The sequence below is a fragment of the Austrofundulus limnaeus genome, unplaced genomic scaffold (assembly GCF_001266775.1).
Source record: "Austrofundulus limnaeus strain Quisiro unplaced genomic scaffold, Austrofundulus_limnaeus-1.0 Scaffold571, whole genome shotgun sequence".
Classification (NCBI taxonomy): domain Eukaryota; kingdom Metazoa; phylum Chordata; class Actinopteri; order Cyprinodontiformes; family Rivulidae; genus Austrofundulus; species Austrofundulus limnaeus.
In genome coordinates, this window is record NW_013952973.1 from 67,333 (window position 1) to 80,416 (window position 13,084).

At 37.7% G+C, this 13,084-nt stretch overlaps 1 protein-coding gene across 1 annotated transcript in view; it reads left to right on the forward strand.

Moving 5' to 3' along the window:
• LOC106530885 (ethanolamine kinase 1) overlaps positions 1-13,084 on the forward strand; it is a 41,036-nt gene that overhangs the window by 18,308 nt on the left and 9,644 nt on the right. The window contains exons 4-6 of the mRNA XM_014026602.1: positions 5,318-5,466; positions 5,791-5,874; positions 8,627-8,787. Coding sequence (XP_013882056.1) covers positions 5,318-5,466; positions 5,791-5,874; positions 8,627-8,787 — 394 coding nt within the window. The remainder of the gene's footprint in view (positions 1-5,317; positions 5,467-5,790; positions 5,875-8,626; positions 8,788-13,084) is intronic.

The following is a 13,084-nucleotide window of genomic DNA, read 5'->3' on the forward strand; positions in this document are numbered from 1 at the left end:
ATATAATATAAAGGACATAAAAAATTGTAACATCTAAACATAATCAGGCAGTAAGACATGAACAAGATGATCTGACGATTAGTGGGAAATACAGTGCTCTTACTGGCAAAGGTGATTACAGAAAGAAAAAAGTAGACTGACGATGAGAAACAGATGTAAGAAGTATTAAGCTCAACAATCACTGATGTAAGCCATGGCTTACACTAACATGATCAGCTCTGAGCAAAGTGAAAAGACTAAACCGACAAATAAAATCTTGCAAAAACCAATGCAAAACCAAAAACACTTTGACAGTAACAGTAACTTAAGGATCAGTTCTTGGTGTCCCATTATGTCCATCAGAAACCAGGTGAATGGGATGGGGCTGAAAACAGACCAAGCATGACAAAATCAGTTCAGGAAGGCCACTGGTGAACTATCCTGGTAGGATGGCTGAGAAAGAAAAGAAACAGGGACTGTATTTTAGGAGAGCCATCAACCAGAACCCTTTCACAGACAGGTTTAAAGATCTGAAAGAGATCACTGAGGAAAACTCACAAGTGTGACCAACGTAGTTCTGAAGAAAGTACAAAATCACAAACTACAAAACCAAGCAGAAAAAAAAATCATGTGTTTACAAAGTGAATATGTCCTTAGAGGTTTTACACTGGTGTTAATTCAAACTGAGGATACATGCTGAGTTTATTTAACTAAATTCATTGCTTCTGAAGTTATGGAGGTGGGGGGGGGGGTATTATGCAAAGTCTACATTTTTTTAGCTTTATGTCATGTAATAATGTCATTTCCTCATCAAATACACACCCAGAGTGCTGCTTTGACTCATTCATGCATGTTTGAGAAATCTTTAAATCTCCTGTGGAGCTGACTAAACACTTGCTGGTACAAAGCACCACCTATTTGAACTAAGCTCCTGCCCCACAGTGTACCCCTCCCCCAAAGCAGTTACTAATATTATTAAGGGTTTATAACATTTCAGTTATAAAAAAAATTCAGATGTGTAAAAATAGTTTCAGTCGTCTGTTCCGGTAAACTGTCATGTTGACTTCTCTTAACAGAAACCAGACGACAGCCATGCCTCTGACTTACTCACATTTCTGCACATTTGTTGCTTTTTAGGAAAATCCAGTTTTTTACAACAGCTTCCTAGTGAGCTGACAGTGATAAAGGCTGTGTGTGGGGGGGTGTGGGGGGTGGTGAATTGGGGGAGCCGTGTGACAGTGCATTATCACCGACAGGGGTCACAGGGTGAGTGGGGAATCGTGGGGGTATGGGTGGGGGGTGGGGTTCAGACACTACAACGAAACAGACACTTGGAAATGAGCTTTCTGCTGAGCTCCTTATCAGTAAAACACTATTTGTGTTTGCAGTGAAGGGGGGTCCACGCTAACTGAAATTGGAAGGGTCTGCATCTTTGTCTTTAAGCAAATGGAGTGAGCAATTATTAATAATTTTAATACTTTTCCATTTAAGGCTTTAGGTGGAACTTTTTAAAGTCATTGCAGAGTTTAAAACCTGAAACAGAGTCAACTGCACCACATTCAGAGGCCCAACAGATGGTGCTATGTTGTGAGACATTTACTCACAAAGACGCTTGGAGTGATTAAAATGTCTCGGAAATGATCAATAAATAGGATATAAGTCATAAGAGTGCTACATTCTAAGTAGAAAAATGTAAAGTTTAATATAGCTAAACATGAAGTTTTGAATTCAAGAAATGACATGTTATTTAGAGGATAACTTGAGTTTAAAACTGCAGCGTGCATTTATGTGCGTAACCACTTGTCTCTTGAATGTGCAACTGTGTGTGTGACACGGCACACAGGTCGAAATGTCAAATGGTGGAAAAAAAAAAAACAGGGTTTTAAATATGCATCAGAGAAACTTTTGTACTTGAGACTGTATTCGAGAGCCGATGTGAATGTGGTCTTCAGAGGAAACGGCAGAAGAAAGGCAGGGAGAGAGCAGGAAGAGGCTGCACCTGCAGAGGAGGTCTTCAGCTCTCAAGCCACCCGCTGAGGGAGAGAGATGGAGAAACAGACTTGGAGGGGGGGCGCAAGGGGAGGAAGGATGGGGGGAGGGGGGGCAAAGGAAGCTGGAGCAGCTGCAAGAGACGGAGGCAGAGACACGAGTCAGAGACAGGGGGAGAAAAGAACGAAAAGCGATGGAAGGCATGAGTGCAACCTCCCAAAAAACCCCTGCTGCGTCTCCCATTTGCATCCCCACATGTCACATAAGGCTGGGGGAAAAAAAGAAAAAGAAATAAATAATAAAATAAATTAAAGAAAATCTGCAGTGCACGGCTGGTGTTTGAAATCATATGTAAATAAGGCACATTGATAATGAAGCGCCAGAGGAGGAAATTCCACTAATTACTTTACAGAGACTTGACAGTGGGAGCAGGAGGCGAACGTACTCGAAACGCGCTCGTTTTCATGAAAAGGACCAAAAGAGTGAGAAGAGGAAAAAAAAGAGGAAAAGATCTGATGGCAAGACGACAGGTTTCCATTTAAAGTCAAAGCAAAGTCTTTCGTTTTGGCTTTTCACTCCGAGTATTCGTGGGCTCCTACGATAAACTCAGTTAGGTTAAAGAAACAGAGGAGTTGAAAAGGAATCAGGGTGATTCACCATTCAGATGTCTACTTCAATTCAGACTGAAGAGGATATGGATGACTTGTAAATGTCAGAGGGGTTTGGTTTTCAATAACAAAGATTTTATAGACAAGTGTGTGATTAAACACTCCTTTTTGAGTCCATACTATAAAAGTGTGGATGGGGAAAAAAAATTATTGTCAGTTTGAGAGGAAAGTGTCTCTTTTAAGCATCTTTAAAGGTATTGTATTAAGTTCATTAGAGAGGTCAAAACTTAGGCAACGTGCAAGAAGAATTTATTATCATTTTTATTCAAGTTATAATTTAGATCTCCTTTTTTTAGTCACTCGACCTGCCCTTGATCCATCTCTCCTCAGCTCAGGAGAGATGGATCAAGATGGATGGCTCAAAACTAACTAAATGGAGGGAAATGATAATGAACTTTTTGTTGAGAATGTGTAGGTGGTGTTGTATAAAAAAAGCAGAGCCTCAGTGTCCTGACTGTAAACAAGGCTCCTCTTCTTTTGCTTTTCTTTTTTTTTTTTTTTTTTTGTGCGTTCCTCACAGGCCCCTCTAAATCATGTCCTCTGCTGTGTATAACACCGGAGCTTGTGTTTGTTCCCCTTCAGAATAAATAGGTAGTGTTTAAAGAATCCTGTTTAAAGAAGCCTCTTGTCAGGGCCGACGGCGGGGACCGAAAAGGAAACACAAAAATTAATTAGAAGATGGATGCTTGCGCAGCTTTTCTTCCAGGTGCATTTTGCACCGACGTCCAAGGACTTCAGTTCTGTCTTTGATAGATTGAGTAATCAACAGAGTGAAAACAAGACCTGGAACCTCTTACTGTGGCGCACCAGTTTACAAACACTTCCTTCCTGTAAAGAGTGCATGATAAAGTTCGGCATTTGCGCTTCTGCTCCCTTCGTTGCTCAAAAACAAACCTGAAGCTGTTGTTGTCAAATACAAAAAAGTGCCTTTAATATTTTAAACAAAAAATGTCACGAAAGCCACAAAAACGTCACTTTTTAAATATATATAAATATTTTTTTGTCTTGTATTGTTTTTGTTTGAGAGTACAAAAAGAAAAATCATATGCGTTTTGTAATCAGGTTTTAAAACCCAAAACGTTTTACATTCTATTCCTAATTTTTAAACTATTTTGTTTCATAAATATTTACAATGATTTTTTACACCTAAAAAGCTACAGAAAATATTCAGAATAAACCTAAATCTGATAATGTGTCATTGTTTGATAGAACTAACATTAAAACTGAATCAATTGTTTACCATTAGATGATGTCAAAATGAACAGAGTTTGCATGTATGTGTACATGTTCATGCCAATCTTTAACAGAAGAGACATCCCTGACTGTCTATGCTATTAGAGAAAAAAACATTAGTTATAACATTGTATACAGTTTTGTCTTTAATTGTATTTTGCTGCCAAAATAGAAAAAGAGGAAACAAAGATGCAACCTCAAGCACTTTACACCAAAGCAAAGCAAGAATTGCTTCTTCAGATGACAACCAACGTTTAAAGAACTGTGAGTTAGTTTTCAGTTAGCTGTTTATAAAAGTAATCTGGTTATGGAAAAGCAAATGGGCCATAAATATGTTTAATATCTATGCATGAACAACACATTAGTACTCACCCAGCTGAGGAGCTACGTGTGAGTACTAAACATTTAAATAGTTAGTATTTTCTCATTGAGAGGTAGTATTCAGTTCTGTGTTGCCTTTCAAGTTTAAGTCAAATTAATTGAAACAAACACTTTGTAGGATTTTATTAATAAAAAATATTTTGTTGGGTCTTTTATAGTTCAAAATATTTGAGTAGGATAATATAATTAGACATTGTTTTTAATAAAAGAGGGAATTGACAAATTGGCCCCCAGTGGCCCCAGAATTGCTGTATGCATACATATTGTTGCAACTGCGAAAAGCACGTTTTCTTTATTTGATAAAAAATAAATGTTCCAGTCAAAATTCAAACTAGTGGTGTCCCAGTCCTTATACCAGCATTTTTACAAGTACTTGTACTGCTACAAAATGCCCTGATACTCAGAACCAATACGAATACCGGTATTGATACTGGTTTCAATACTCCATTTAATGTGTCACAGTTTACGTCAAGTGAAAAGTTTATCAGTTTTGCAATTCCAATATTTATGAAATTCACATAAGTTGAAAGAGAATCTTATTTTAAAATGCTCCAGCAGTATATCATGCTGTGTATTTGATTGGATCCTGTCAGAGGGGCTGTAGGCCTATAATAAGGAGAGCCACTTTGTTCTAAATTTAAAAAAAAATTAAAGTCATTTTATAATATTTAGGTTATAACTCAGTAAGAACTTGGTACTGGCGAGTACTCAAATTGAAGTACTTGTATTTGTAATGCAATAAAAACTGGGATGAAGACACCCCTAATTTATACAAATTGTTACACCTAAAAAAACATTTTCTTTCTTGGTTACAAATTTCCTTCCTTCAATGATTCAAACTATATATGGATGCTTTTTGTAAAGAAAAAAATGTTCCCACCATATGCAGTAAGTTGATAATTATCAGTGTGGCCTTTGATCTTAAATAGATCCTGAGGGCTGAATATAGGCTGCGAATGTTGGCCTTTCACGGTTACATCTCCCAACACTTTAATTTCAATGAAAACACTGAAAACATTTGAGCAACGGAAAACTGAAAGTGAGATTCCTGCCTGCACTTCTTCCAGGCCTGCAGCTCTACAGGGGGTGCCCAGCTACGAGACTTTATCGGTGGAAATGGAGTCGTTGAAGAAGCACCTCTCGCAGATCGACTCCCCGGTTGTCCTCTGCCACAACGATCTCCTCACAAAAAACATCATTTACAACCACAAAGAGGGTGAGGAAAACCAGCTTCTTTTCAGCTGTGAACCGTTGCGTTTCCTTTCATCGGTTCGAGAAAAACAAAGCCAACAGAATTACTTCCTTTTTTAAAATTTTATGATCAGAAGCTTTATTATGACAAGTTTCTCATTCACACTCACTTTGCAAAGTTACCCCGAAGGACGCATTATAAAGAGACTCCTTGTTGTTTTGACCTCCTCAGTGTTGTGTGCTTTCAGTTAACGGGGTGAAGGTTGTCCGTTGTGCATCCATACCACAGATGTGTGCTCATTGTGTTGTCCTGGTAACTGCTGCTGTCATCCCTTTGCTTCTCCTGCAGGAACGGTGAAATTTATTGACTATGAATATGCAGATTACAACTACCAGGCATTTGATATCGGCAACCACTTCAATGAATTTGCTGGTAGGTCTTTGTTGTGATGAAGAAAAGATTCATTTGTCTCTAGATGTTTAAGATGTCCAGTCAGGAGATTGCTTGAGGAAAACATGTTGCACACACTGTATATTCTCACTGAGATATTTCTTTTACACCATTTTATGTTTCTGCGTTTATTTACCATGAATCTAAATTGCTGTTTAGAAAGCAGATGTTTTACAAGCAGGAAATGTCTTGTGGAACACACTTCAATTTATTAGTGAAAATTCTCAGGCATGCAGGTCATGGTAACTGTTACATTTTTTTTAAAAGGCTATTTGACTTTATTTTCTTGTTTCCTGTAAATATTTTGCTTCCCTTGAGCTTTAAACCTTTAGTGAGTTGCTCCATTTACTCCCTCCTTTACTTCCAGAGAGTTGTTTTAGTTGTTTTCCTGCTTTGGCATGCCTGATTCAAATAATTGCATTACCTGCTCTGAACATCATCAAGTTTAGCAAAAGCCTGCCAATCCCTCATTCATTTCAGTCAGGCGTGTTGAAGCAGGGAAACATCTAATGAACGACAGTGGGTCATGAGGATCAGTGTGGAAGATGAAGATGAAGGGGGTGGAAAGTATCATATCCATTATCAACAGGGGCAGAGCTAGAGGGGTGGCTGGGGTGGCAAGTGCCACCTCTGGTACCTGACTGGCCACCCGGGTGCCACCCCCAAATAATTAACAAAAGGGTGAGGATTGCAGATTTTGTGTTTACATTTAGGTTTAGTTAACGATTGTTCTCTGATACTACACTATACATGTTTTCAGCTGTGCATGCTAAAAAAAGACTAAATTACAGTTCCTTGTAAAGTTAGCATTAGCAATAGCATTTAGTTTAATTTGGGATTAGTATTTGCAATCAGCATGTGATTATTCATAGCTACTCAACAGATTTCATCTCAATAAGTCTTAAAACGACTGATTTAAAACATTTTAAAGTTAACTGTGGTGGCCATCTTGAATATTTTTTTACATTAATCTTCAATTTTGTATGTCTAAAATAGCTGAATAATAAGTTGTGATTAGCATTCAGCGTGTTTTTGATCATTCTTAGCTATGATCACAAAAAAAATTCAGGTCAAAACTGCTTAAAACAACCGAATTAAAGTCATTTAGAACCAGCTGTGGCGGCCATATTGCATTTTCAAATCCAGAGGTTTTTTTTTTCATTTGTATGTACCCCCTAAAATGCCTTGGCCACTCCTGTGCCACCCTGTAAGAAATACGTGTTTAATATTGGCTGAAATCAGATGAAAACACAAGTGTTAAATAAGATGACCTGTGATAGGAAATAAATGTCATACAACCCAGAATTCTGGAGCGGGTGAGGTTTATTATGCCACCGGCTGACAATTCAAAACCACACACACTGAATTAAAAACAGGAAGTCCCCCTTATAAATACAGTCCAGAAATCTTCAATGCCTGAGTTCGCCCCCTGCTGGCCTATGGCTGAATCCCAGGCATTCAGACAAACAATCTTCACCCTTATGTAATTACAGCTTTAAAAAATATGTGTTGTTTAATGATTCGGACATGTATCTACACATAATATAACAAACATTATAAAAGTATTATAAAATAAGGAAACCCTAATAATCTGGTGTTGTTTGTAATATCAGTACTAAGCTATAATAACTATAAATTTCTTCAACCCCTTGCAAAAACAGTCTAGCTCCGCCCCTGGTTATCATTCGCTTGTTTCAGTCAGCTTGAGCTTAGAGGCCAAGACATCTCATATTACAGTCACCTCTTCCAGCTCTTTCAGAAAGATTTTATGTTCCCAGGTCAGCAGAGAGGCACTGTCTCTCCAGGTTGACCTGGGTTCTCCACGAGGTGTCCTGTCAGTTAGACATGCTTGAAAGACCTCCCTAAGGAGGCATCCAGAGGGCCACTTTACCAGATGCTCATTTTACCACCAATATTGGCAACCTCATTCTTTCAGTTACTGCAGAGTTTGTGAGCATAGGTTAAGGTAAAAACATAGGTTGACCTGTAAAATGTATTTCTGAAAAAAAGGCAAAAAAAGTAGTTATTTATTTCGTCTAGACACCATTTAATGCAGCTTATTTCTATTACCCTTATTAAGGGTTCTATGTAACAGTAGGAACCATCACACGAATAACGTCTGAAAATTTGCATCATAGTGCAAAATTGAGCAACAGCCTTGATTTTACTGAAAAATGTGAAGAATTATTTATGTAAATATTTCCATATAGTGTTTAAATCCCCTTTCATTTCACACATACCTTTCATTAAACGGCATTACTGGTAGAAAAAAAGTGTGGAAAAAGTGTAAATATTTTCTATTTAGAAAAACGTTTAAGGTTAAAATGAAAAATAATGCAGCTTGTTTAAAAATGCATTTTCAGTTTCAGATAATATTACTTTTGTTATTCTCTTTGAATAATCAACATAAAGCCAATTTATTATTTCCTTTTAAAAATTAAAATGTGCTTTTTAACCAATAAATGAGCAGATTTCTGTAAATAATTATAATATGAATCATATTTTTATGTTATTTGAATTCCATAAAAGCTTAAATATAAGAATTTACAAACTGCATGCTAAATAAAAGTTCTAAGAAATACTCAAATGTGTTGCGTTCCTGTGCACATTTTCTGTTTTATACTTGAAATTTTGAAGACAAACATTTATACAACTTACTAAAATTTGAAAGCTGAGATTTTTTCCTGCTTAAGTCTTAGATTGACTGTAGGCATGACTATGTGTTGGGCTCCAGGTGTGACTGATGTGGACTACAGCCTCTATCCGAGTCAGGAGCTGCAGAGGGACTGGCTGATGGCCTACCTGGAGAGTTACAAACGCAGCTCGGGACGTGGGGTCTCCGTAACAGAGGCGGAGGTGACGCAGCTCTACGTACAAGTCTGCAAGTTCTCACTCGTAAGTGTCTGCTCCTGATAACCCTGCTGAAGTAAGCCTTTATGAGTTGTGTAAAGTCTTCTGAGACACTTCGGCAAGTAAAAAGGTTTTTTTTTTTTTTGAAGTTGGAAGGATTCAAACATGTCCAAATTATGAGACTAGTGGGTGGATTTCAGCAGCTTCCTTTGTGAGTGCAGACATCTTAAACAGCAGGATGGCAACACCTCACCATCACATTCTAACAATTTACTTTTCCAGACGACCCCCCCCCCTCCCCCACTTTTCCAAAAATGAAAACCAAACCGTCCACTGTTGAGCCAAGACTGTTCAAAGTTTGATGGACTCCATCTGAGCTGATTAGAAACTACCGCAGGGGAAGAATGAAAGACGACAGCCAAAATTATTTTTCTCATGACCACAATTTTCATTCTTTGGTGGCGCGAGTGGTGCTGGGCGATCTGTCTTTAAGTACTTTCATGGCTCAAACACAATATGCAGAATTGTCCAAGCAATTTGGGGGTAGTGTGAATATCGACTGAAATAGCCCAGAAGTGATGAGGGAGCATATTACTTTTTTAAAATAACTCCTGCCTTGGCCAAAGAAACAGAGAGGGATAAATTAGAAAAGGAGTGGTGGAGGGGGGTTGGGGTGGGGAGAGAAATGTGGCCTGGAATGGAGTGGTAAAAGCGATAACATCTTGTTGATTGAATTCAGATTTACTCTGACAGACAGATGTGAGATTGTTCACTGACACATAACAAGATGAGTTTCCACCTCATCTCATTTTATCAGTCCGTGTGTCAGAATGAATGCACAAATCATAAACATGTCTGAAAGGATAGTCCTGTTTTATTTAGTAAATGTGCTTAATTAAAGTTCACCATTGACACATTTGATAGCCAAGAGACGGCAAGCTTAGAAATGTAGTTTTATGACGTCATCTCGACTTTAAACAACTTATTTTGTCAGTAAGTAAATTTTATTTGTATAGCATATCACAAAGTGCTTCACAGGGAGCAGAGGTAAAATAAATACACCTTACAATAAATCCTAAAAACATACAATAAAACATGTTAATATGACTGATAAAACATTAATACATTTAGCTGAAAGCTTGTCTGAACAACAGTGTCTTAAATAAGTCAACAGAATCAGCCTCACTGAGACACAGGGGCAGGGTGGTCCACAATCTAGGACCTCTAGCCTGACAGGGCAGGTCCCCTCGAGTTCTAGTTTTAGGAAACTTTGGAAGATTTTGGCTTGCAGACCGAAGATTACGGCCAGAAGAGAAGGGAGTCAACATTTCTGTAATATACTGAGGAGCCTGTCCATTAAGAGCTCTAAAAGTCCAAACTAAAATTTTAAAATCAATTCTACATTTGACAGGTAGCCAATGTAGAGACGATCAACCTGGTGTGATGTGTGCTCTTCTGTTAGTACCTGTTAACAGCCTTGCTGCGGTATTCTGTACCAACTGCAAGCGAGTGACTGCAGATTTGTTAAAAGAAGTAAAAAGAGAGTTGCAAAAGTCTAAATGAGAAGAGATAAAGCATGACTGATCCTCTCCAAGTCAGATTTAGTTAAAATAGCCCTTAGTTTAGAGATATTTCTCAGATGATAAAAACAATTTCTAACCAAATATCGAAAAAGCGATCGAGATGCATGACACAATATAAGGTACTGACGTGCATTTACTGTAGTTCATTTATTAACTTTACAAATAAACAAGTCATTTTATCAGAAATCATGAAAATTATGATGATTATTGCAGAAAAATGGTACATCAAGTAACTTCAGGGTACAGGGTTATGGTTAGAGCCAGGGATACTAAATGATGATACTGAGGATCCTGTTGTTATTTCGAGAATACAAGGTTGCCTTTTTAAAATGACACCATGCTTTCTTGAAAAATGCACTTTGTTTTCTTCAGATGTGTCATAAGATAATGGGTCGTGTGATCTCAATCACATTAAAACTAATAGTAGAAACAGTGGTTTCTCTCTGTGCTTTTGCTTGTTACGATACATTACTGTAATTACACTTTATTTCATATAAATTAAAAAAAATACTTTTTAAAAATATTGCTCTCTAATATGTATGAGACTTAAAATTTAACTGTATCTGTACAATAGATGTTTTCCAAACTACATTAAACTAGATGGTGCCTCATCTAAATATTCAAACTACACTGATTTTCCACTATAAGTCTGAGTTGGTAACATTAAAGGGGCAATATTATGTGTTTCTTAGGCATATGTTTAAATACTATACCATAATAAATTATATACGTCACCTTTAGTTGTAATTAAAATGCTGTTTTTATGTTTAAATAGAAAATAAACTTATCTTCTCATCTCTTCCTCTTCTAAATGTCTTGAAATTGGCCTCTGTCTCTTTAAGAACCTTCTTCTGCTTCTGTCCCGCCCATTTCAGCGCGCATGCGGGCGGGGGGGATTGCGGCTATGATGCAGTTTAGTTGGCATCTGAAAATGCATTTCCTCAAATGTATTTTTTAATCTGAAAAGAGCTTCACTGAGTGAGAAGTAGTGTTAAGACCAACAGACAGTTTCAGTTTCACTTTCAGTTTCACCCATTGTTTGAGAGCCTGCAGGAGTCATGGGCGGGGTGTGTGGGGACGTGGGGGTGCTCTGCCATGAGGAAATTCAGCTTAAAGACACGACCCAGGGGCGTTTCAGGATCCAAAAGGCGTCTCTGGTCCCCACCTGTTGTTTTGCTCCTCATCATGGCTGCCTAAAAACGCTGCAGGATTTCTCAAACATGCATGAATGAGTCAAAGCAAGGCTTTGGGCATGTTTTTTTTATGAGAATATAATATTAGAACATGATATAAAACTCAAAAGTTGGTTTTACATTGCCCCTTTAACAGATTACAATTGAGAAATAAGCCTGTGCTGAAAGAAGCTGTGCTGCTTTGACAAAGTGTGGCCAGTTGCCAAAAGAGCTGCAGAGTGAAGCTGCTGCTCCGTCGCAACTTCTGCCAATCGGTGCCAAAACACAGTGGGGTCTTTGCAAGTCATCCTCTCTTCTGCAGGAATCCCCCCCTGTTGAAGCTGAGGCTCGTGGCTCGGTGATGTCACTCTTCCCACACATTTCCTCTGCCTTTTTCTCAATGACTCCCTGTCACTCCATTTCTGCTCAGTGCTCAGATTAATGCTCTCTTAATGGAGAGCAGTTATTAGTCATATTAGGGAACACACTTAACGTTTTCTCCCCCAACTAAAGACAGATTAGTGCTGAAAATCTGCCAGTTTAGAAGAAAAAAAAGCCAAAGAAAAACCACAATACGCCTCAAGTATTCCATTCCACCCTTTATTTGATTATCAAATAAAAATGTGATTATATCACTGGGCCACAGCACAGAGGCCTGTCTGGATCTGATTAGAACTTGCTATTAGTGGCCTTACCATGAAGATTTACAATACGGGTGGAGAACAACAGAAATTTATGGAGGCATGGAAGTCCGCAAGCCTAAGTGAGCGAAGCCATTAGGGAGGGAACCATTCAATACCAAGGTTTGTCATTCTGTCTGAGCAGTGTGCAGCTGGCATGCAGCAGCAGCAGTTTAGGAAGCAATCGGAGGTCACTGAAGTGTTTCTTCTTTTACAACAATAAGAGAAAAATACAGCCCTTACAATCATAATCTGCATTTTTTACTTGGAAAATTTGCTGAGATTAGTTTCATTAGTTTATAGTTATTGGACTGCCTTGACCACTGTGAAGAATTATGCTAGTGAACCCTAAATATGATTATAAAAATCACCTTTTTTAAAATATCGTCTCACAGAACACAGAAGTATGTTGTGTACATTTAAGTTAAACTAGAAAAATGAAAAAAAAAACATGCAGCTTTTATTGATTTTCTTTTTGCTGTTTCTAAATAACTGAGTGAAAAATAAAACCATCACTGTTTCATGATTTATGATTTAAACTTTCTCAAGACAAATGAACACCTTAGAGTCCATTCATTTTGAAAAGAAAGTTCCAGTTTTCCTCTCAACTGTTCATTTTTATTGACAGCCGTGCCTTTGTAATTTTTATTTTTTGGCATACAGTATTGTTGTTTTAGGCTTTTACCTAATCATAGGTACGTTTTTTTTCTGCAGAGGAAAAGCAGCCTTTGGAAATGACAACCCTAGTGACTTGACAAGCTAGTAAAGTTGCACCTTTTAAAATATATATATTTCACATAAATTTGAGAAAATGTGCAGTTAAAAAAAATAAACATATTAAACTGAAATGTAACAGTCATTCATTGGGTGCAGACCACGGGCAACTATTTAAATACCTTTTCTCTAC